Source organism: Pleurodeles waltl, chromosome 7, assembly GCF_031143425.1.
Source record: "Pleurodeles waltl isolate 20211129_DDA chromosome 7, aPleWal1.hap1.20221129, whole genome shotgun sequence".
Taxonomy (NCBI): Eukaryota; Metazoa; Chordata; class Amphibia; order Caudata; family Salamandridae; genus Pleurodeles; species Pleurodeles waltl.
Window position 1 is genome coordinate 172,927,432 of NC_090446.1, and position 26,352 is coordinate 172,953,783.

Consider the following 26,352-nt stretch of genomic DNA (forward strand, 5'->3'; position numbering starts at 1 on the left):
TTTCAAACAAGATATTACATGTTAAATTTGAACCTGTGGTTCTTAAAATAAACTAAGAAAAGATATTTTTCTATAACAAAACCTATTGGCTGGATTTGTCTCTGAGTGTGTGTACCTCATTTATTGTCTATGTGTATGTACAACAAATGCTTAACACTACTCCTTGGATAAGCCTACTGCTCGACCACACTACCACAAAATAGAGCATTAGTATTATCTCTTTTTACCACTATTTTACCTCTAAGGGGAACCCTTGGACTCTGTGCATGCTATTCCTTACTTTGAAATAGCACATACAGAGCCAACTTCCTACACCTATGATGGAAGACAGAAGGGGACCTTGATAGCACCAAAAGTTTTTTATACTTAAAGCTTGTGGATGTTGTAAAGACACTGCTACTTTCTTGTTGTAATTATTGTTTAATTTGAGAGTAAAACATAGAACGAAGAGTGTCCGAACCCTACAGGGATCTATGCATGAGGGCACAATGAAGGACATCTTTGTCCTCCCAGCAAATACACGTCTGGCAAAGTGAAGACACTTAAATAAAAAAAAGTAGTTTGAGTTAACCACTATTCTTGTCCAGTCTTTAGTCCTGTGTATTTTTACATTTTATTGCCAGATAGTTAGATCTCTTGTCATCTTAAATGTGCCGATGCAAAATATTTCAGATCGGTGATCCCCACCTTGTGAGGAATGTGAAAGCACATCTCCTGTTCAGGCAGTAAAACACCCTTACCTTCCACACATACAAAAGAGTTGCCCGGCCCAGCGGTCAGGTGGGTGTTCCTGAGGTATTTTGATGCATTGAATTAAGAAACAATGGCAATCTGAGGTGCATTCCTGAATATGGGAATGTGAGTAAAGACACTGTATCCAAAGGAAATAATGAACATAGACTGTGTAGGGCTTATTGAGCTCAAATATTTGCATATCCCCTAGTACTAGATTATGTAAAATGGCCCTGATAACCTCGCTGAAATGCTACAAATGTGAGGTGATATCATGAGGTGGACAGGAGCTAATGCACATGACCACGAATTGTCCAGAAATAGTAGGTTTACTGGTGGATGTGGGGGCATTTTAGCTGAGATAGTTATGTTGGAGGTTGGCACTAAATCCTTTGATTGCTCTCCTTGGGATCTGGGAAACTTTTAGTGGGCTTGGGATTTAACATTGAGAAGAGAAAATATTGTTGCAAAATGTCCCCTTCCTCTGCTCCAGAAACAGGAAGAGTGCCTGCTGGCTGCTTAGAATGGACTTCCGTTTGCTAAATGAAAAAGGTCTACATAGCACTGTGGACCACCCCAAAAAAATCCTCAAAATCTTGGGGCAGTTGCAAATATAGATGTACTTGCAGGGGTGAAGAAGTGGAAGAAAGGACAATCAAAAGAAAATAACATGTGTAGTGTGAGGGTGAGCCATGATTAACAAGTTTACAAGCCCGAATTTACAAAAACTGAATTGGTTTCAAATGAGGCTCAAATTTACTTTAAAGCCCTGTACATAATGCATAAGTCATTGTCAGGTGATGCACAAACTTTTATCAAAAGGTACCACAAAGTTATTTTCCTAGGAGAACTCTTCACTCTTCGTCAGCAAATGTATTGTTTATTTAATAAATATTTTAAAATAAATATTTAAAATAAATAATACAAATAATAATAAAATAATTAAAATATATATATATATATACATATTTTAATATAAATAAATATTTATAAATGTATTCTGTAAGATTATAATTGGTGGACAGACTCTTTGTCTGCTACAAAACTTGTTTTCTGAACACGCCTTTATGTCCTTATATTGAATTGCTGTCTGCCTTTGGCCTGAATTCCAGTGTCAGTAAAAGTGCCTAGATGTGCCTCATTATAGTGCACTACATAAATGTTTATTAACATAACATAAATAAAAGTTCCTGAACCAAAAGATGCTGCTTAGAAGTCAAAACTAAAAAAGAGTTTCCAGATTCTATAATTGTTGCCCGGTAGGTGCGTGGATGGAGACTGAACAATGTTTTGTTATAAAATGTCTGTTTTATTTCTCAAATCCTGAATGAGCATCTTTTCTTTTCTAAATGAAAATGTGTAAGTTTATGAAAGTGTTCAGTAAAGATTCCATCAACTGCAAGTACAAAATGTTACGGGCCCGTCCCTTAAATAAAACAAGTATGATGGATTTTCTATTTTAAAGTATTTTGTTGTGATTGTCCGTGTTTGCAGGAGGATGAAGGCGAGTGATTACACTTCTAGTTGTGTTTTTTTCTTTTAGTTGGCTTTTATAGCATATTTTTATTTCAACCACTGACCTACATAAATAACTAAACACTAAAGATAAGGATTAATTACTCTCTGTGTTTTCTTCTCTAGAAAAAGACTACCCAGAGGGGGTATGTCTAAGATAGTCATAAATTATTATTATTATTATTATTATTATTAAATTCGATGCAATAAATGTGAAGTTCCTAGGCTTAAACCGAGATGAGCGCACTGGAAGCACGTGATACAGGGTCGGACTGGAGCAGAGGGTGACCTGGCAGCGCCCAAAGGGTTGGTCTCACAGATGAGTGCACAAGATGTGCTTGAATCTCAGTGGAAGAGACTAACAGGTGCTTGCGGTAAAGAGGCGGTAATTCATGGCAGGCTTACAGCTTGATGAGTTAGATGGTCTAGAAATTCATAGAAATGTATTTCAACTAAACTGTTTAATCGATTTTTTTCAAAACACATGGCATTTACAATTTGAAAGAAAACAATTCATTGAACGACTTTTTAACAAAATTGCCTTTTAAAAAAAGAATTCCTACAAGGTATGAATCCTCTGAAAATCGATTATTTCTGTTGTTTTTCAGAAGGGAATTGCTAAGATTCAATTTTTCTCCATTTCTTTCGCATGTCCTTTCTCTAGGTGACGGTAAACTTTGAAAACAAAAGCTCTCTGGTGTGTCACCCCGCAGAACCGCTTTTTTATTTTCTCCTCCTTTTTTGGTCTCCCTCATTCCTTCTCTCACTGTCCTCCACTTCCAGTTCTCTCCCTTTCCCTCACCCACGTTTAAAGTTGATTTGTTTTCCCTCCCCAAGGTCCTTCTTTTTCATTTTTTAGGGCGGCCCTTTCCACACCATTATTCTCTCCTTAGCCCTTCCCACATCCTGCCTCCATCTAAACTTATAGTTTTTTTTCTGCCCCAACAATTTGTGTTCTCATTTTTTCTTCCGTCCCTTATGTCAGCTTTGGGCCACTGATATTGTAAGACGTTTTGTTACATATCTTCAGTCAATATGAGGTCCACTACTATCTGTTTTATATTAAAAAGTTTTTTTGTCTAGTAAATTAATATTAATCATTTTTTGGGGGTATTCTGTATTCATTGACTAAAAAATAAGTGGGTATTTTTGATTACCTGGTTTCTCAAAAATAAGTTTCTATTACTTTTTTTTGCTACGAGTACATACTGCAAGCTGGGAGGCTGATTGTATGCTCATGTTTTATTTCGCAATACTGTATCAAAAGTGTCCAAGTGATTATTCTAAATGTTTCTGATTTGTTATTGCCTTAACAGTGTTGCGATGTCTCGGTATTCCGACCAGAGTGGTTACAAATTTCAACTCAGCACATGACGCGGAGGGGAACTTGGTGGTGGAGGAATACTATGATGAACATGGTGCAAAAATCAATAAGTGCAGGAATAACAACATATGGTGAGGAAAGCTATTGATGAAATGGCTAAATGAAGAGACCAGCAATCATCTGGGGTGTTATGAGTCCAAGTGGCAAGCTGCTACTGAAGGAACGTATAGCTTTGTGAATGTCATTCCTTGACACTATTATGCCTCTGTAGTCTAGAGTCGCTCATCTAAGAGAGGTCAGGGACTCCATACGTAGTGTAAGCACACTTAGACATGTGTAAGTCATTGTAGAAAGAATTATTACTCTTCATAGACCCCGTTTTTAAAAGCCGTGACTGACAGATTTACAAACAGGCTCATTCGCAACAACACCCGATGATATGTTTCCGACAGGCCTCCATGGCTTGTCCATATTTTCTGTTTCGCCACCTTTAATCAGATTCCTCAATACTTACCTTGCGGCACCTACAGTGTTGATTCACCATGTAATGCTTTCAGCCTTTGTGAATCTATGCTCCCATGTAGTCCTTCTCTACCACCTTTTTTAGTTCTCTAGATCCACTTGTTTTTCCTGCCTCTCTTGCAGTCCCTTTGAGATGATTTTGTTGTCTATAGGGGTCTCAGTTGGTGTCATCACAAGGCAATGCAAGAATTCGAGGGACAGGGAGCGTTTGGACAGGTCCAGTGCACAGCATCCCTAAATGATTAATACAAATCATAAAGTACACTGTTCCTCATGAATAGACAGAGGTTACAGATGCACTTCTATGTTTAGAAGCTAAAACCCTCACACACCCATTGGACATCATGCTTCATCATCGGGCCTGCTCCTCGTCAGACTGGTGCTGTAATGTCCAACGGGCCCCACGAGGGGGCTCTGTGCCAGAGATCTTATTAAGTGTGTGCCAAGAAAATGAGTAGTAAAAAATCAGACCTACTATAGAGAACAGAAAGCTGGAAGAAATGGATTAAAATTGGCTCGAGATCATCACTGCAACAGATTTATTGTACGTGATGGGCCTCAGTCAAGGTTAAAAACGAGGAGTAGGGAGGAAATAATGTCCCTCTACTCTGTCCAACTAAGTGCAGGGCAAAAGGACACTTTCCTCGGTTAGGTCTCAGTAAGTACACAAAAATGGATCGCTCAGTGGCTGTCGGCAAACAATAAAAGAATAGGATTGTTCAGTGTTTAAGTGTACAGGACTACACAGTTTGAAGTCAGTTTGGAAGTACGTTTGCTTTTTTTGCTTACAGAAATAACTGCCAATGCTTTCCACAGGAATTTTCATATCTGGAACGAGTGCTGGATGATGCGAAAAGACCTCCCGGTGGGATTTGATGGGTGGCAGGCTCTGGATCCTACACCTCAGGAAAACAATGGAGGTAATGGCTTCTACATAGCTCAACATTAGGGGGATTTAGAAAGGTAAACAATAAAAAAATGCATTTTGGCTGTTAGGAATGTGAACTTTATAACTGCTGTTAAGGGATGGCTTTAAAGTACAGCAGTCTGCTAAATCTCTGGATACCAAATATGCAGAAAGTGGGTTTTGGCTTTGTTCTCTGAAAGGAGTATTTCTCTTTGAGTGCATGTTATTGGCTGTTTTGTTTATTGTTGTGTCTCAAATGAAATGCTTACTTTGCAATGCACAATTCACGAGTTTATTTCTGTAAAGTGCACTCATCAAGTCTCTGTTATGCATGACCTTTATATAAAATGAATCCATGTTTACTTATATTGCCTACCAGTGCCATAGTCTGATTATTGGTGTTTTGAATACCCAAAGCAAATAAGTCTGGCTTTAATGGGATAATGCATGCAAACAAAAGCATTCACAAAATTGCACAGACTATTGTTTTGCAATTGAGCTGTGTAACTACCTGCAAGGCACCTCACGCTAGGGAAATAAAAACCAGGGGATGGGTGTTAACAGCTAAGAAACAGGCTGGTAGTGCAGTTCAGTAAAAGAGGGAATATGTTACTTTCCCTGTAAGCATTTGTTTGTAGCATGTAGTGCTGTAAATTCATATGTTTAGCATTTCCTGCCATCCAGTGTTGGGCTCGGACATTTGCAAGTTGTTTTTCTTCAAAGAAGTCTTTGAGTCATAAAGTATAGTTATGTGTTCTCTAGTGTGTACTGCGCATGTTCCTTGGCCCCTTTTTTAGATTGTTTTTGGTTTATCTGGTGAGCTTTAGGATACAAACAATATACTGACAGAAAAACTAAACATGTGAGTGAATATTAGTATAGTAAATAACATGTTAGATAGACAAGAACATACCTCAACCAACAGCTACCATGGAGGAGGATGGGTGCATATGAATCGACAGCACTATGCGCTTTGACTGTATGCTTACAGGGTAATTAATAAATTCCATTGTTAGCATGTGCTGCACGTAGATACATATGCTTGGCATCAAATGTAAAGCAGTGCTCCCCTAAGCGGTGGTCAGCCATTGGTTGATGTAGATGTTTGAAAAAGTGTTTTTAATACAGCTTGACCCACTCTAACTTGTTGATTAGCTAAGGGATCAACACAATAATGTTTTGTGAATGGATGTGGGTTATTCCATGTAGCTGCTTTACAGATATCCGCAAATGGGATGTTTTCTAAGAAGACCAATAAGGCTCCTTTTTTGTGTGTGGAGTAAGCTCTTGGAGATACTGGAAGTACCATTTTTGCTTTGCGGTTGCAAGTCTGAATGCATCCAACTATACATCTGGCTGTCCTTGCCTTGGATATGAGAGAACCTAGCTGTGGCTTTGCAAATGCAACAAAGAGTTGTTGTGTTTTTCTAAAAGACTTGGTTCTTTCTATATAGAACATTAGTGTCCTATTTACATCTAGTGCATGTAGAGCTCTTTCTGCTACTGAATCTGATTTAGGGAAGAAAACAGGAAGCTCTATAGTTTGGTTTGTGTGAAAAGCTAACACTATCTTTGGTAGGAATTTTAGGTTATTACGAAGTACTCATTTTATTGGAAATATTTGAAAGAAAGGTTCTTCTAATATAAGTGCCTGGATTTCTCTTATTCGTCTTAGAGAAGTGATAGCAACAAAGAAAGTCACTTTCCATATGAGGAATTGAAGTTCACAGGAAGAAAATGTCCCCAAGGGTGGACCCATGAGTCTACCGAGAACAGTGTTAACGTAACAGACTGGTTCAGGTGGAGTGGAAGGTCGAATGACTCTTTTTAGTTCATTGATAAAGGCTTTATTTACTGGAACTTTAAAAAGTGATATATGTTGTCTGTTTTTCATGTAAGCATCCAAGGCTGCCAAGTGTAACCTGATTGATGTATAAGCAAGTCCTGCTTCCTGTGGATGGAATAGACAACCAATGCGTTTGTGCACCGTTGGTGATACAGATTTGATTTGTTTATTTAGACAGGAATGTTCTAATATTTTCCATTTTGCTGAATAGCATGCTAGTGTGGTTGGTCTACGTGCTTGTTTGAGTATATCTATACATTCCTGTGGTAGATTAAGGTGTCCGAATTCTAGGATCTCAGGACTCAGATTGCTAGATTTAGCTTTTTGGGATTGTGGTGCATTACCCTCCCTTAATCTTGAGTTAGAAGATGTCACCATAGAGGTAACGTCTAGTGTGGCACTACTGATAGTTGCAGTAGGGTTGTGAACCATGCTTGACGTGCCCTTGTTGGGGCTATTGGGATCAGTGTGAGTGATGTTTGTGTGACCTTTTGTAACACATTTGGAATTAGTGGGAAACGGAGAAAAGTGTAAGCAAATATCCCTGACAAGTTCCTCCATAGGGCATTGCCCTTCGATTGGGGGTGAGGAAACCTGGAGGCAAAGATTGTGCATTTTGCATTGTGCTGTGTTGCAAGTAGGTCTACCTCCAGGGTTCCCCACCAACTGTAGTAGGAATGGTATATTGATGTCCCACTCTTGTGCTTGTGTTCTGCTGAGCATACCTGCTGTTGTTGTCAGCCCCTGGTAGGTATTGTGCTAGGAGGTGGATTTTTCTGATATATTGCCCAGTGCAACATGCGCTCTGCTAGGAGAGAGAGCTGCAATGAGTGTTTCCCCTACTGTTTCTGAACACAATGCATTGCAGTCACATTGTATGTATCAGGGCTACCTTGTTGTGAAATTGACTGCAAAAAGCTTTCAGAGCTAGATGAATTGCTAGAGGTCCAGATGTGGAGGTGTTTCTGAAGTGTTGACCACAGACTGTGTACTGTGAGGCTTTGCATATGCTCTTCACAGCCCGGAAGTGATGCATCTGTGATAATGGTGATCCTCAAAATTGGGGCTTTGAAGGGCCAACCTTGGAAATGATTGTTGCTGTTCCACCACTGGAGAGAGAGATGGGCTACTGGTCCTAGCAACTCCAGATCTTGTAGATGTGCCTCTGCTTTAGACCATTGTGATTGAAGAGTGCATTGAAGGGGACACATATGTTGTTGAGCGTTTGGTACTATGGTTATACATGTTGCCATCATTCCTAGAAAACTCATGACTATCTTTACAGTGACGTGAATTTGTGGTTGAAATAGAGGTAATGCTAGCTTGAACTTTTGTACTCTTTGTGGACTGGGGTACGCTTGGGCTGTGAGTGAGTTTCATGTTGTGCCTAAAAAGGTTCTACCTGCAAGGTTTAGAGATGAGACTTTAGAGTATTGAGAGTAAGCCCTAATTTGTGTAGAAGTTTGATTACCAGTTGTGTTTCCTATAAACTTTGGTTTGACTTTTCATATGCCAGTCGTCTAGATAGGGGAAAGCATATATGACCCCCTTCTGAGATGCGCTGCAACCACTGCAAGGCATTCGATGAATACTCTTGGACCTGTAGTTACTTTGAATGGTAGCACCTTGAATTGGTAGTGCTGTCTGATGATTTGTAAAACGTAGATAGTGGCTTTGCGCTGGATGTATGGGAATACGTAAATAGGTGTCTGAGTTCTAATGCTGTCATAAAATCTCCTTACTGTAGTAATGGTATCACTTCTTATAGTGTGACCATGTGAAGGTGTTCTGAGGACAAATAACTGTTAAGTGGTCTGAGGCCTAAAATAGGCCTAAAAGTTCCGTCCTTCTCGGGATTGCGGAAGTTTAGTGAGTAGACCCCATGTCCCTGGGGTTGTTTTGGGACTATTCCTATTGGCCCCGTTTGAAGGGGAGATTGGACTTTGCCTTGTAGGTGTGTAAGATGTTCTAGTGACATATTTTGTGTCCTTGGTGGTTTCATGGGACGTGTGTTTGTCAGTTCTAAAGAATATCCATCCTTGATGATAGACAGAACCCACCGATCTATGGTGATTTGTGCCCATTGTTGGTGATACTGTTATAGCTGTCTCCTTACTGGTGTTATATGTTGATAGAGGAAGCTTAGATAGTCACTGTTTTATAGGTATTGTTGCTTTTTAGGTGGAACTACGACTTCTTCCTCTATTGTTCTTATAGTGTGACCAATATATGCACCTCTTGAGTAGTGTGCCTGATAGGAAGCTTGCTGTTTTGGGGCATTACCTGAATGAGTCAATGTTCCAGACTTTTGTCACCCTTCTATAATCTCCCCTCCGAAAGGAACCCCTATGTTGAAAGGTTTGGAGGGGCCCCATGGCTTTAGTATCCATATCCTTTTTTTAGCTTCTCAAGCATTTCATCCACTAGTGGCCCAAACAGATTTTGACCATCAAAAGATAGATTCAAGAGATGTTGTTGTACATCAGACCTAAAAAGCCAGAAACACTAAGCCAAGCATGACACCGAATGAGGATACTAATAGGCTCCTCTCTTTCACTGATATCCGCAGAATTCAGTGCACATTTATAGTGACCTTTGATATAGTCCTGCCTTCCTCAACTGAGTCTCCTTTTTGCCATATTGCTCCAGGAGGTTTTGCAGTAGTCTGCATCTCATCCCACTGGGTTCGGTTGTAATGTAAGTGAGTGTAAACCCACAGACTTTGCGATGTTCAGGTGATTGGCTGCATGTGCAACAACAGGTTCCCCTGCTACAGCATATTTTTTACTTTCCTTATCCATGGGTGGAGCATCCTGCATGCCCTGGGACTTTGCCCTCTTTCTAGCAGTGTGTACCACTAAAGAGTCAGGGGAAACCTGACCCCCCGATATATGCTGGGTGTGATGGATACGGTTTATATTTCTTGTCCACACTAGGGGTTAGAATCCTGGACTTTCCCGGCTGCTTAATGATTTCCTGCATGGATTTCAGTATACCTTTTGACAGGGGAAGGGATTCGACTGTTTTGTGTGATCTGTTTAGTGTCTCTACTAAAATATTCTCCTCATGCTCTAAAGTATGAAGGTCTACCTTGTGATAGTGTGCTGCCCTACTGATATTGTGGTAAAATGTGGTATCCTCAGGTGGAGAGGGCTTGATGGTTATAGGTCCAGACCTACTGGACCAGATCTGCGTCATAGAGATCCTATGGGTCCTGTCTGGGTCCCCTTGAGGGTCTAGAAAATATGGTTCGTCATATGGCACCCCCTCCCCAGTATCAATGTGTCGACTGTGAAGGTGATGTAAGTGGCTGCGCTGAAGGAGATGTTCTTGGGGCTGTAGATGGAGTGGCAATACTGCCAGTGGTTGCAGTATTGGCAGTGTAGGTGGAGGATGAGATAGAGGATTAGGAAGAGATTGAGAAGGAGGATGAGAAGGAGAGAAAAGTATAAGACTAGTGCCTCTGTCTTTTCTCTTCTTTTTGGGGGCCATGGGTGACGCTGGTCCCAGGATCTCTTTAAAAGTTTTCTTTTGTTTAGGAAGTGTCAGAGATATGGGTGGAGGACGTTTCGCCTCCACTTTCCCAGTGTTCTGGTGAATAAACAGGTTTTTTTTGTACCTTGTCCAGTTTATCTTGAAGTTTCTTAAGAATTGGTAGAACAGGCCTTTGCTTTGGCTTCAACCCTGTTTTTGTGTGTTCCGACGTTCAAGGTGTTTTGGACGTGGACACAAACTTTGACTCTGATGTCGGCTTTGGTGAATTCTTTCGGCGCCTCTGGGATCTCCCTGTGTTTCGGCATCGAAGGTTGCTTCAGATCTGATGGCAGCTGCAACACATTGTATTGTTTCTAAGGTGATGAGCCCTATGCTTTCGGTACTGCCACTGAGGAGACTTTAAAGGCTTTAAACTTCTCAACGTTTGTCAAGTGTTTCGCAGGCAGAGTGACATGGGTGTGCCCCTAAGCCTGTTTTCGGAAACCACCATGGCCCGAGGGTAGCGGTGTTCTGGACTCCGTCCTAGCAGTCTTTGTTGGGGTATGGGAAGCTTTCACCGATGTACTTAAGTACCCTTGTATGGATGGATCAGGCTCAGAAACTGTCGCCTCTGCTAGCAAGCAGTATAGGAATGTCCATTAGCAACATCTGTGCCTCGGCGTGTAGCTCTGTCAACTGTTCCCTAAAAATGTAGGGCATATCGTTTGTATGCCTCTATTTGGAATGAGCCCAAAGACGATCTCTTTGCTGCTGAAGCATATTCTTGGAGCAGAATGCCAGATATGCCTCACACAACCCTGAATAATTAATATTGCGCCTCAAAAATATTGACGAACAAAATATCAACATGGTAAGCAAAAAGGAAGTGTAGATATACTATAGCAGTCCTCACATATATGTGCCTTGACATATACATCATCAAGGTACGTAAGTATGCAGTTAAGTATAGAAAAATTTGTACCTCCCAATATATACTTACCTCCATAATATTTTGGTCATCAGTATTTCGGCTATGATATTTTTTATATTCTTTTAGTCGATATTCTGACACAGAAGAGGTTGCACACAGATAATACATTTGTGTATGGCTGTGTTTAAATGCACTACCACATTAAAACCAAACATGAGGGTTTGCCAATGCTTTTTTTAACTCAGTTAATCTGTACCAATAAAATGTAGAATGAAATCCTGCATCTGAAAATGTTTCACTACTAGTAAGGTTTCATAGTCAGGTAAACTGAGTTTATTCTTTTTCACTAGTACAAAGTACCTTCCGATCAAAGATTATAAAAAGAAAACAAACAGGATTGATCATCTCTCAGACTTTGTTACATCTTTTCCATTCCTTTGATTTTAGAGTGTGTAGTGCTGCATTGGAAACCCAGCGGCTGTATTGGATTCAATATCCCTTGCTCTCTTTGTGGCCTCTCATTGTGTCGTCTGCGTCAGATTAACTTGCCTTTGCTACATCTATGGTCTCTCGGCGTGTGGAGTGTGTTGGATTTAATAGCCCTTCCACACTATTTGTGGTCTCTAGCTGTATAGTGTGCTTTGGATTTAACAGCTATTACTCACTTTGTGGTATCTCACTGTGTATTGGATTTAATTGCCTTTCCACTCTTTGTAGTCTCTCACTGTGTAGTGTGTACTGAATTAAATATTCCTTCCTCTCTCTGTGGTCTTGCACCATGTAGTGTGTATTGAAAGTACTAACCCTTACCCTTGTTGTCTCTCACTGTGTATTGGTTTTAATTCCCCCTACTCTGCTTGTGGTCTCTAACTGTGTAGAAGACCGTTCAGCTTAATTCAGTTTACCCATTAACGCCCAACTGCAGGGATCCACAACCCCAATTCTGATGCCACATAGCTTTATAGTCATTTCAGATGTGCATGTGGTAAAGACTTCTCAAACACTTGAATAGCTTTTCTAACAACGCTCAATGCTGCAACAGCAACATCTCCCTCAATGTCTTACCATCAGCCACTACAAAGAAAATACTTCTGTTCAAATATTTGTGTTCTAGGCTCAAACCAGCATCAATGTCCATCCAGTGGGTAAATTTGTTTAAATATTTTTTTCTCACTTTTCTTTGCTTAATTGTTAAGGAAAGTTCTGCTGTGGTCCTGCTCCAGTATTAGCTATCAAGGAGGGTGATGTGGACATGATCTACGATTCCGCCTTCCTTTTCGCTGAGGTGAATGCAGACTGTGCTGTCTGGCTGTTTTCTGCTAATGGGCACTTGGAAAAAGTCCATTGCAACACAAAATATGTTGGCAACAACATCAGCACCAAGGGCGTTGGCAGTGAAAGATGTGAGGACATCACCCACTTATACAAATATCCAGAAGGTATGCAAGGGTAAAACAGCTATTATTTTTTGGGTTGTTTTAACTACTGCCGCTGTGTATAGTTTCAGTATGCTGAACTGTGGCCACTTCAAAGTGCTTCCCAATTTTGCCAATATATTAGGGCAGGTTATTATTATTCAAGAGAGTGTCACTTGGGTTTTACCACATACACCACTGGGGATGTACTATCTCTAGTAAGATGCCTTTGATGTTAGTTGTGGCAGTACATTTTCAAATACTATGTGGTGGAGATTAGTTTGTAATAAGAGAGCACTAATAATGTGTTTTGGGTTATGGGAAGGTGGTACTAAAATTAATATCACTATGTTTGGCCTTCAATGTCAAATTTATGATTGGCAGAGGATCAGCTAGTACATATAATTACTATAAAATGTAATTGTCTGTCTTTTAGGTTATGACTCCTTGTTTTCCTGTTGAAATATCTCATTGTGCAAACATATGTCCAGTGTTAAGGATGAATGTGGTTTTGGCCTATCAGAGTGGGCTGTGTCGCATCAGTGATTGACTGGAATGTTAGGAGAGACCAAGGGGGTCATTATGACCCCGGCAGTGAGTGTAAATGTGGCAGTAGTACAGCCAACAGGCTGGCGGTACATACTGCCACATTATGAGAATGGTGGATTGGCTGCAGCCAACCCGCCACTTCTCCACTCATACCACCATGGCGGTATCAGCCGCAGGGCCGGAGATGTCAATCTCCAGCCCGGCGGCTGGCATAGCACCGCTGGCGGCATTATGAGCCTGCCTCCCAACATGGTTTTCGTGGCGTTAGCAATGCCACGAGAACCATGGCGGTAGGCCCTACCGGTGACAGGGAATTCCTTCTCTGTCACTGGTAGGCGGCTCCCCCACCTCCCCAACACTCACCAGATGCCCCCTCCATCCACTCACTTCACCAGTCTTACACGCATTCACTCAAACGCATACAGCCACGCAAACAACACAACACACACAGGCATCTTCACACGTGCACTCACACATTCAGACACACACACACAACATCCCCCTCCCCTGTCGGACTTACCTTTGTCGAGGAGGCCTTCCGACAGGGAACAGGAAGGGGAGCTGCTACCTCCAGCAGCGCCCCACCAGCAGAACACCGCCAGGCCGTATCACAGGTCATGATACGGCTGGGGGCGTTCAACTAGCATGGCGGTGCTTACCGCCATCTGCCAGTATGATCACTGCCAGATTTCCACCCTTCTTGTGGCGGAAGTCCGGCAGTGATCATAATATGGCGGACAGATGGTAGCCACGGTGACGGTTTGTTGCCAGCTGTCAGCGCAGCAGTAGGCTGTTTTTACTGCCATTGTTGTAATGAGGGCCTAAATGTTTGGTTGAACATAATTGTAAAAACATTTAAAGCCCTATGTGTTTTCCCGTTTATCATTGTATGACTCTGTTAGACCACAGAGAAATTTTGGTGAACATTGTGCTTACAAAATATAATACTATAAAGGAAAGGTAGGAGCACCATGAAGTCTCAACAAATGTTCACTCAATCAATCAATCACTCTTTTTAGAGCACACTGCTCACCCGTAGGGTATTAAGGCACTGTGGGATATGTCCTCAGGGTTCAGTCGAAGAGCCAGTTCTTGAGGTCCTTCCTGCATTGAGGTAGTGATGGCGACTGTCTGAAGTGGAGAGGTAAGGTTTTCCCACATTTTGCTACAAGGTAGTAGAATGATCTTCCTCCAGCTGAGGACTTCTTTATGTGGGTTACGGTGGTGAGCAACTGCTGGAAGGAGCAAGAGGTCTGGCAGGGGAGTAAACATTGATGCAGTGGTTGAGGTAGCTGGGTCCAAGTTTGTGAGGGCCCTATTAGCGTGTACGAGGAGCTTGAAGTTGATCCTCTTCTCGACGGGGAGTCAGTGGAGATCTCTCAGGTGCCATGTGAAGTGTTCTCGGCAGGGGATGTTCAAGATGAGCCTTCTTGAGGAGTTCACCTTCTCATGTAGAAACTGACAAAATAAGATGGCAGAGTAAATTGTGACAGATTACTTTTTACTCATAAATTAATAAACAAATGTGGTGTTCATTCAAAAACAAATAAGTAAGCACTAAAAAAAGATAAGTAATCCTACAGCCATGTATTGTGGTGGTCTTAGTCACAAAGGTACATTTATAAATGTAAATGTATGCACATATAAATCTACTCTCACACCTAAGCTTAAACTCTTCTTTTCCGAGTGCAGATTTACACCATAGGGTAGACCTACATGTCTTCACAGCCTCATTTCAGGGAATGAGGACTTCTAAGACGAAACTTATGAGTGTATAGTTACTACTAGTATTTTCTCCATATAGTTGGAGATATCCACCACTGTAGTTGAGATCTGAGATCTTCCCATGGGAAAGGATAGGGATATAGGGACTACTGTTAATGTTTGTTATACTTAAAAACAAATAATAAACTTTATTGCAAAATATAAAGTAAATTAACTTAAACTAGTTAGCATTTACATAGAACCTATTAAATAAAATGTTACAGCATGGTAACTCAAATTAAATGTGTATTCATTATTATAAAAATATTGATTTAATGTATGAATAATACTTCTTAAAGAATAATAAAATAAAATTTATCTGCAGTAATGTTTACTTTGATTTAAAATGTGTTACATGCTGGTAAAAGTTATGTATTGAAAAAATGTAAATATTTTTTAATTTTAACAAGTTGAAAACTTTAATTTATTATTAAATTTAGAAAAAAATAGAATTAGTTAATCATTTTATGGATTATTTACCATTATTTCCTGTGGTATTTATTTTAGGTTCTTGCATCAATGACTTTCTATCAGAGTGTGTGGTAGCGCCTGCGAGGGGCCATGTGTATTGTTCTGCCTACTCAAGGCCACGCTGGAGTACATTTACATTTACATTTACTAGTGTGTTGTCATCCTTATGGCTGTAGTAACTTTATAAGTGCAATTTGTTAACAGCAGTGGGCTTACTCTTTTGTGTGTGGGTGCATCCAATAGCCTCTTGCATTTGGCAGTAGATCTTTCAGTCATCCCTGGGTCATCCTCATTTACTAAGTAGTAAGTATAAATATGTGGGGATCTCTCCAAGGAAAACGTAAAAGAGGTGGAAGTGGAGATATCCACTAGTAGATTTGTGAATTGCATTATGTAGAAATACTACTATAGGTACTACAAAATGCAGATTTTAAATCAGGCTCTAGAAGTTTAACCTTTCCATGAGCTTCGAAATTTTCATTCATTGACGAAATGAGATATGTTTCCCAAGTGAATGAGATCCTAAAGGATTGATTAGATTAGGGAAATAAGCAATTTACATTACTGTAAGTTGGGAATAGGATGACAGAGGGTGCTGTCATTTGTAAAGTTTAATATACTTGGAGCTACCTTCAAATCCTGGTCTTGAGGATTCAGTCACAAACTGGAGTCTGATTTCTGGCTTTGGAGGATTTACAAGCATATGTCTATCACGTGAAGCAGCAACTATAACCATTAAAGAAATAGGGGAAGAGGAGAGACCCATATATAACCCAAGTAGGATGTGTGTAGTGTAAATGTCTTCATATAGTAAATGCTGGGTGTCCTTGTGCTTTACCAGTGGTGTCCACTGAGGATACAGGAATAATAGAACTATTATTTACATATTTATTATTACAGATATGTATGTATATGTTCGATGGCATGTGTAACTGCAGATACACATGCTATGCATAGCTTCCACCATCTAGTGTTGGGCTTGGAGTGTTACAAGTTGTTTTTCTTCAAAGAAGACTTTTTTCGAGTCACAGGATCGAATGAATCCTCCCTTGGGGTATAGTGCGCATGGGCACCGACTCCTTTTTTAGATTGTTTTCTTTCCGCTATCGGGTTCGGACATGCTTCCTCTCGCTCCGAGATTTTCGATTCGGAAACTTTATAATAACTCTATTTCACCGTCAGTATTGTTTCGATCACGTTTCCATCTATAATCGAGCTGATAGTACAGTCGAAAACGCCCTTTTGGGTGCGCGCGCCCAGCTCGTGCCTGTTTAGGCGTACCACGCCAAAGCCTGATGGATCAGACTCCATTCCGATTCTGTCCTCAATGCTTCGTGAAATTTCCATTTACAGATCAACACATGGTATGCAATCTCTGTCTCTCTCCTGAGCATCGAGAAGAAGATAGTGAAGCCTGTCGGTTGATCCGGTTGAAAAAGACACTGCATGACCGGAGAGCTAGAAGACTTGAGATGGTGTCAAAAAGTACAGAGTACATCAACACCGTAGAAGGACAGGCCCAGACAGCAGTTTCCATTCAGGACACCGACTCTGAAGCAGACTCGGACGAAGATAGCCAACCGATCACTGCAGCTCAGCATGTGAGTTCAACTGCCCCTACGCCCACTACCAAAAGACCAGTTAAGGCCTTGGGTGCACCACTGCCAGAGAACCATGGTTCCACCTGAAAGAAAATCATCGGCGACCGACCTTCGGGTTCGGCGCCGAAAAAAGCCACACCCGTTTCGATGCCTGAGTCAAGCAAATCCATTAAAAGCTCCACATCCGAGCCAGCGTCCATACTCTTTGGAGTCGAAAGTTCGACGTCCAGCTTCAGAGCGGAAACCACAGCTGTATCTTAGGGACCGAAAAAGTTGTCAACTTCGGAGCCGAAAAAATATTCTTACACAGAGGAACAAGGACTTGAGCCGATTAAAGCAGAGCTAAAAGACATTTGATGAACAGTCCTCTAAATCGCCTAAAACATCAGAATATATTTCTGAAGATTCAGACATTCAGCCTATTCTCAAAATCATGGACGCCAAACAATCAAGGATACATATCCAAAAAGGAGGATCATTGCTTCACCTCCTCCACAAACCAAAAGAAAGGTGGTGTTTCAAGAACATCTTGATACTGCTCCACCACCAGAAAAAATCTTTAAAAGGAAGGAAAAACCATTACCTTTAGAATATTCTTCACCACATTTGCCACAACTTTCTTTCTCGCCACCACCCGCTAGCCCATCACCATTGCCTTCACCAACACACTCTCATACTTTTTCGCATGGTGATATAGTTGATCCCTGGTATTTGTATGACCCAAATCCCATATTACTAAATGACGCAGACCTCTATCCTTCCAAATCTTTGCCAACTAGAGGATAGCAAATCATAAAACCGGGTAATTTAAAAAGCAGCTGCGTATCATGAGGTACTGATGAATACTGAGCCTTTAGAAGAGGATTTCCTTTTCAATACATTATCCTCCACACATTCACAATACCATTGCTTGCCAATGTTGCCTGGCATGCTCAGGCATGCAGACGAAATATTTAAAGAACCTGTTAAGTCTAGAATTTTGACACCACGAATAGACAAAAAACACAAGCTTGCACCAACAGACCCAGCTTACATCACGCAACAGGTATTGTAAGGAAATGCCTCCTTGGCATGGTTACCCCCTGACTTTTTGCCTTTGCTGATGCTATGTTTTGAATTGAAAGTGTGCTGAGGCCTGCTAACCAGGCCCCAGCACCAGTGTTCTTTCCCTAACCTGTACTTTTGATTCCACAATTGGCACACCCTGGCATCCAGATAAGTCCCTTGTAAGTGGTACCCCTGGTACCAAGGGCCCTGATGCCAAGGAAGGTCTCTAAGGGCTGCAGCATGTCTTATGCCACCCTGGAGACCACTCACTCAGCACAGACACACTGCTTGCCAGCTTGTGTGTGCTGGTGAGAACAAAACGAGTAAGTCGACATGGCACTCCCCTCAGAGTGCCATGCCAGCCTCTCACTGCCTATGCAGGTATAGATAAGTCACCCCTCTAGTAGGCCTTACAGCCCTAAGGCAGGGTGCACTATACCATAGGTGAGGGCACCAGTGCATGAGCACTGTGCCCCTACAGTGTCTAAGCAATACCTTAGACATTGTAAGTGCAGGGTAGCCATAAGAGTATATGGTCTGGGAGTCTGTTTTACACGAACTCCACAGCACCATAATGGCTACACTGAAAACTGGGAAGTTTGGTATCAAACTTCTCAGCACAATACATGCACACTGATGCCAGTGTACATTTTATTGTAAAATACACCCCAGAGGGCACCTTAGAGGTGCCCCCTGAAACCTTAACCGACTATCTGTGTAGGCTGACTGGTTCCAGCAGCCTGCCACAACCGAGACATGTTGCTGGCCCCATGGGGAGAGTGCCTTTGTCACTCTGAGGCCAGTAACAAAGCCTGCACTGGGTGGAGATGCTAACACCTCCCCCAGGCAGGAGCTGTCACACCTGGCGGTGAGCCTCAAAGGCTCACCCCTTTGTGCCAGCACCGCAGGACACTCCAGCTAGTGGAGTTGCCCGCCCCCTCCGGCCACGGCCCCCACTTTTGGCGGCAAGGCCGGAGAAAATAATGAGAATAACAAGGAGGAGTCACTGGCCTGTCAGGACAGCCCCTAAGGTGTCCTGAGCTGAAGTGACTCTAACTTTTAGAAATCCTACATCTTGCAGATGGAGGATTCCCCAATAGGATTAGGGATGTGACCCCCCTCCCCTTGGGAGGAGGCACAAAGAAGGTGTACCCACCCTCAGGGCTAGTAGCCATTGGCTACTAACCCCCCAGACCTAAACACGCCCTTAAATTTAGTATTTAAGGGCTCCCCTGAACCTAAGAATTGAGATTCCTGAAACTACAAGAAGAAGAGGACTGCTGAGCTGAAAAACCCCTGCAGAAGAAGAACAGAAGACACCAACTGCTTTGGCCCCAGTCCTACCGGCCTGTCTCCTGCCTTCCAAAGAAACCTGCTCCAGCGACGCTTTCCAAGGGACCAGCGACCTCTGAATCCTCTGAGGACTGCCCTGCTTCACGAAAGACAAGAAACTCCCGAGGACAGCGGCACTGCTCCAAAAGAACTGCAACTTTGTTTCAAGGAGCAGATTTAAAGACCCCTGCAACTCCCCGCAAGAAGCGTGAGACTTGCAACACTGCACCCGGCGACCCCGACTCGACTGGTGGAGAACCAACACCTCAGGGAGGACCCTCCGGCGACTCCAAGACTGTGAGTAACCAAAGTTGTCCCCCCTGAACCCCCACAGCGACGCCTGCAGAGGGAATCCCGAGGCTCCCCCTGACCGCGACTGCCTGAACTCTAGTTCCCGACGGCTGGAAAAGACCCTGCACCCGCAGCCCCCAGCACCTGAAGGAACGGAACTCCTGTGCAGGAGTGACCCCCAGGAGGCCCTCTCCCTTGCCCAGGTGGTGGCTACCCCAAGGAGCCCCCCCCTTGCCTGCCTGCACCGCTGAAGAGACCCCTTGGTCTCTCAATGAAAACCATTGAAAACCCGACGCGTGTTTGCACACTGCACCCGGCCGCCCCCGCGCTGCTGAGGGTGTACTTTTTGTGCTGACTTGTGTCCCCCCCCGGTGCCCAACAAAACCCCCCTGGTCTGCCCTCCGAAGACGCGGGTACTTACCTGCTGGCAGACCGGAACCGGGGCACCCCCTTCTCTCCATTGAAGCCTATGTGTTTTGGGCACCTCTTTGACCCCTGCACCTGACCGGCCCTGAGCTGCTGGTGTGGTAACTTTGGGGTTGCTCTGAACCCCCAACGGTGGGCTACCTTGGACCAAAAACTGAAACCTGTAAGTGACTTACTTACCTGTGAAAACTAACAATACTTTACCTCCCCCAGGAACTGTGAAAATTGCAGTGTCCACTTTTAAAACAGCTAAATGTGTTTTATGTAAAAAGTATAAATGCTAGTGTAATTGTTTAAAGTTCCTAAAGTACTTACCTGCAATACCTTTCAAATGAGATATTACATGTAGAATTTGAACCTGTGGTTCTTAAAATAAACTAAGAAAATATATTTTTCTATAACAAAACCTATTGGCCTGGAATTGTCTCTGAGTGTGTGTTCCTCATTTATTGCCTGTGTGTATGTACAACAAATGCTTAACACTACTCCTTTGATAAGCCTACTGCTCGACCACACTACCACAAAATAGAGCATTAGTATTATCTCTTTTTGCCACTATCTTACCTCTAAGGGGAACCCTTGGACTCTGTGCATGCTATTCCTTACTTTGAAATAGCACATACAGAGCCAACTTCCTACATTGGTGGATCAGCGGTGGGGTACAAGACTTTGCATTTGCTGCACTACTCAGCCAATACCTGATCACACGACAAATTCAAAAAATTGTCATTAGAAATTGATTTTTACAATTTGAAATTTTTCTAAATTCTTAAAAGTCCTGCTAGGGCCTTGTGTTAGTCCCTGTTAGCATTTCCTTTTAGAGTTTAAAAGTTTGGTAAAAGTTTGAATTAGATCCTAGAACTAGTTTTAGTTTCTTAAAAAGTATTCCAACTTTTAGAAGCATAATGTCTAATACAGATGTGAATGTGGTGGAACTCGACACCACACCTTACCTCCATCTACAGATGAGAGAGCTAAGGTCACTCTGTAAACTAAAGAAAATAGCAATGGGCTCCAGACCTTCCAAACTACAGCTCCAGGAGCTGTTGGCAGAGTTTGAAAGAGCCAACCCCTCTGAGGATGGCAACACAGAGGATGAGTATAGTGACTTGGAGGGTGATTCCCCCCCACCAGTCCTATCTAGGGAGGACAGGGCCTCTCAAGCCCTGACTCCACAAATCATAGTCAGAGATGCTGGTTCCCTCACAGGAGGGACCAACCTCTCTGAAATCACTGAGGATAACTCCAGTGAAGAGGACATCCAGTTAGCCAGGATGGCCAAAAGATTGGCTTTGGAAAGACAGATCCTAGCCATAGAAAGGGAAAGACAAGAGATGGGCCTAGGACCCATCAATGGTGGCAGCAACATAAATAGGGTCAGAGATTCTCCTGACATGTTGAAAATCCCTAAAGGGATTGTAACTAAATATGAAGATGGTGATGACATCACCAAATGGTTCACAGCTTTTGAGAGGGCTTGTGTAACCAGAAAAGTGAACAAATCTCACTGGGGTGCTCTCCTTTGGGAAATGTTCACAGGAAAGTGTAGGGATAGACTCCTCACACTCTCTGGAAAAGATGCAGAATCTTCTGACCTCATGAAGGGTACCCTGATTGAGGGCTTTGGATTCTCCACTGAGGAGTATAGGATTAGATTCAGGGGGGCTCACAAATCCTCGAGCCAGACCTGGGTTGACTTTGTAGACTACTCAGTAAAAACACTAAATGGTTGGATTCAAGGCAGTGGTGTAAGTAATTATGATGGGCTGTACAATTTATTTGTGAAAGAACACCTATTAAGTAATTGTTTCAATGATAAACTGCATCAGCATCTGGTAGACCTAGGACCAATTTCTCCCCAAGAATTGGGAAAGAAGGCGGACCATTGGGTCAAGACTAGGGTGTCCAAAACTTCCACAGGGGGTGACCAAAAGAAAGGGGTCACAAAACCTCTCCAGGGGAAAGGTGGTGAAACAGCCAAAAACAAAAATAGTAAAGAGTCTTCTACAGGCCCCCAAAAACCTGCACAGGAGGGTGGGCCCAGAGCCTCTTCACAAAACAATTATGGGTACAAGGGTAAAAAGTTTGATCCCAAAAAGGCCTGGTGTCGTAGCTGTAGTCAGTCTGGACACCAAACTGGAGACAAGGCCTGTCCCAAGAAAGATACCACTTCTAACTCCAATCCAGCTAAAACTGGAATGGCCAGTCTCCAAGTGGGATCAACAGTGTGCCCAGAGCAAATCAGGTGTCGCACTGAAGCTACATTAGTCTCTGAGGGTGGGGTGGATTTAGCCACACTGGCTGCCTGGCCCCCTAACATGCAAAAATACAGGCAGCAGCTCTTAATTAATGGGACAAGTGTAGAGGGCCTGAGGGATACAGGTGCCAGTGTCACTATGGTGACAGAGAAACTGGTTTCCCCTGGCCAATACCTGGCTGGACAAACTTATCCAGTCACCAACGCTGACAATCAGACTAAAGTACATCCCATGGCTATGGTAACTTTAGAGTGGGGAGGGGTCAAAGGCCTGAAACAGGTGGTGGTCTCCTCAAATATCCCAGTAGACTGTTTGCTTGGAAATGACCTGGAGTCCTCAGCATGGGCTGAGGTAGAACTGAAAACCCATGCAGCCATGCTGGGTATCCCTGAACTGGTGTGTGTCAAGACAAGGGCACAGTGCAAGGCACAGGGTGAAAAAGTAGAGCTGGACTCTGGAAGAAAGGCCCAGCCTACCAAGAGAAAAGGAAAGTCAGCTGGGAAACCAGCTGCAACACAACAAGAAAAAGAGAACCTCTCTTCTCAGGAAGAAGTTCTGCCCTCTGAGGGAACTGAGCCTATGGAACTGGAACCTTATCAGGTTGAGCTCTTGGGCCCAGGGGGACCCTCAAGGGAAGAGTTGTGTAAGGGACAAGAAACCTGTCCCTCTCTTGAAGGCCTTAGGCAGCAAGCTGCTGAAGAGTCCAAAGACAAGAAAAATGGAACACATAGGGTCTATTGGGAAGATGGACTCCTGTACACTGAGGCAAGAGATCCCAAACCTGGTGCCACTAGGAGAGTGGTAATGCCTCAGAGTTTCAGAGAGTTTATTTTGACCTTAGCCCATGATATTCCCCTTGCTGGGCATTTGGGACAAACCAAGACGTGGGAGAGGTTAGTCAACCACTTCTACTGGCCCAATATGTCCCAGAAGGTTAAGGAGTTTTGCCTCTCCTGCCCCACCTGTCAAGCCAGTGGTAAGACAGGTGGGTATCCAAAGGCCCCCCTCATTCCACTTCCAGTGGTGGGGGTCCCCTTTGAAAGAGTGGGTGTGGACATAGTGGGTCCACTTGAACCTCCCACAGCCTCAGGAAATATGTACATCCTAGTAGTAGTGGATCATGCTACTAGGTATCCTGAAGCTATTCTCCTTAGGTCGACTACTGCCCCTGCAGTAGCCAAGGCCCTCATTGGTATCTTTACCAGAGTGGGTTTCCCTAAGGAGGTGGTGTCTGACAGAGGTACCAACTTCATGTCAGCATACCTAAAACACATGTGGAATGAGTGTGGAGTGACTTATAAGTTCACTACACCATATCATCCACAAACTAATGGCCTTGTTGAGAGATTCAACAAGACATTAAAGGGCATGATCATGGGGCTCCCAGAAAAACTCAAAAGGAGATGGGATGTCCTCCTGCCATGTCTGCTTTTCGCTTACAGAGAGGTGCCTCAGAAGGGAGTAGGGTTCTCACCCTTTGAACTTCTGTTTGGCCACCCTGTAAGGGGACCACTTGCTCTTGTTAAAGAAGGCTGGGAGAGACCTCTTCATGAGCATAAACAAGACATAGTGGACTATGTACTTGGCCTTCGCTCAAGAATGGCAGAGTACATGGAAAAGGCAAGTAAAAACCTTGAGGCCAGCCAACAGCTCCAGAAGTTTTGGTATGACCAAAAGGCTGCAATGGTTGAATTTCAACCAGGGCAGAAAGTATGGGTTTTGGAGCCTGTGGCTCCCAGGGCACTTCAGGACAGATGGAGTGGCCCTTACCCAATCCTGGAAAAGAAGAGTCAGGTCACCTACCTGGTGGACCTAGGCACAAGCAGGAGCCCCAAGAGGGTGATCCATGTAAACCGCCTAAAACTCTTCCATGATAGGGCTGATGTGAATCTGTTGATGGTAACAGATGAGGAGCAGGAAGCTGAGAGTGAGCCTCTCCCTGATCTCCTCTCATCAGACCCTAAAGATGGCTCAGTGGATGGAGTGATCTATTCAGACACCCTCTCTGGCCAACAGCAAGCTGACTGTAGGAAGGTCCTACAACAGTTTGGTGAGCTCTTTTCCCTAACCCCTGGTCAGACACACCTGTGTACCCATGATGTGGACACAGGAGACAGCATGCCTGTCAAAAACAAAATCTTCAGACAGTCTGATCAAGTTAAGGAAAGCATCAAGGTGGAAGTCCACAAGATGCTGGAATTGGGAGTAATTGAGTACTCTGACAGCCCCTGGGCTAGCCCAGTGGTCTTAGTCCCCAAACCTCACACCAAAGAAGGAAAGAGAGAGATGAGGTTTTGTGTGGACTACAGAGGTCTTAATTCTGTCACCAAGACAGATGCTCATCCCATTCCTAGAGCTGACGAGCTGATTGACAAATTAGGTGCTGCCAAATTCTTAAGTACCTTTGACTTAACAGCAGGGTACTGGCAAATCAAAATGGCACCTGGAGCAAAAGAGAAAACAGCATTCTCCACACCTGATGGGCATTATCAGTTTACTGTTATGCCCTTTGGTTTAAAGAATGCCCCTGCCACCTTCCACAGGTTGGTGAATCAAGTCCTTGCTGGGTTGGAATCCTTTAGTGCAGCTTATCTTGATGATATTGCTGTCTTCAGCTCCACCTGGCAGGATCACCTGGTCCACCTGAAGAAGGTTTTGAAGGCTCTGCAATCAGCAGGCCTCTCTATCAAGGCATCCAAATGCCAGATAGGGCAGGGAACTGTGGTTTACTTGGGACACCTTGTAGGTGGAGGCCAAGTTCAGCCACTCCAGCCTAAGATCCAGACTATTCTGGACTGGCCAGATCCAAAAACCCAGACTCAAGTCAGGGCATTCCTTGGCTTGACTGGGTACTATAGGAGGTTTGTGAAGGGATATGGATCCATTGTGACAGCCCTCACAGAACTCACCTCCAAGAAAATGCCCAAGAAAGTAAATTGGACTGTAGAATGCCAACAGGCCTTTGACACCCTGAAACAAGCTATGTGCACAGCACCAGTTCTAAAAGCTCCTCATTACTCCAAGCAATTCATTGTGCAAACAGATGCCTCTGAACATGGGATAGGGGCAGTTTTGTCCCAAACAAATGATGATGGCCTTGACCAGCCTGTTGCTTTCATTAGCAGGAGGTTACTCCCCAGGGAGCAGCGTTGGAGTGCCATTGAGAGGGAGGCCTTTGCTGTGGTTTGGTCCCTGAAGAAGCTGAGACCATACCTCGTTGGTACTCACTTCCTAGTTCAAACTGACCACAGACCTCTCAGATGGCTGATGCAAATGAAAGGTGAAAATCCAAAACTGTTGAGGTGGTCCATCTCCCTACAGGGAATGGACTTTATAGTGGAACACAGACCTGGGACTGCCCATGCCAATGCAGATGGCCTTTCCAGGTTCTTCCACTTAGAAAATGAAGACTCTCTTGGGTAAGGTTAGTCTCATACTCTTTCGTTTGGGGGGGAGGGTTGTGTAAGGAAATGCCTCCTTGGCATGGTTACCCCCTGACTTTTTGCCTTTGCTGATGCTATGTTTTGAATTGAAAGTGTGCTGAGGCCTGCTAACCAGGCCCCAGCACCAGTGTTCTTTCCCTAACCTGTAATTTTGATTCCACAATTGGCACACCCTGGCATCCAGATAAGTCCCTTGTAAGTGGTACCCCTGGTACCAAGGGCCCTGATGCCAAGGAAGGTCTCTAAGGGCTGCAGCATGTCTTATGCCACCCTGGAGACCCCTCACTCAGCACAGACACACTTCTTGCCAGCTTGTGTGTGCTGGTGAGAACAAAACGAGTAAGTCGACATGGCACTCCCCTCAGGGTGCCATGCCAGCCTCTCACTGCCTATGCAGGTATAGATAAGTCACCCCTCTAGTAGGCCTTACAACCCTAAGGCAGGGTGCACTATACCATAGGTGAGGGCACCAGTGCATGAGCACTGTGCCCCTACAGTGTCTAA

The 26,352-nt window shown here is 43.5% G+C and overlaps 1 protein-coding gene across 1 annotated transcript in view; it reads left to right on the forward strand.

Annotated features, from left to right (window-relative positions):
* LOC138303915 (protein 4.2-like) overlaps positions 1–26,352 on the forward strand; it is an 84,400-nt gene that overhangs the window by 31,468 nt on the left and 26,580 nt on the right. Inside the window, exons 7-9 of the mRNA XM_069243471.1 lie at positions 3,564–3,702; positions 4,910–5,013; positions 12,448–12,690. Coding sequence (XP_069099572.1) covers positions 3,564–3,702; positions 4,910–5,013; positions 12,448–12,690 — 486 coding nt within the window. The remainder of the gene's footprint in view (positions 1–3,563; positions 3,703–4,909; positions 5,014–12,447; positions 12,691–26,352) is intronic.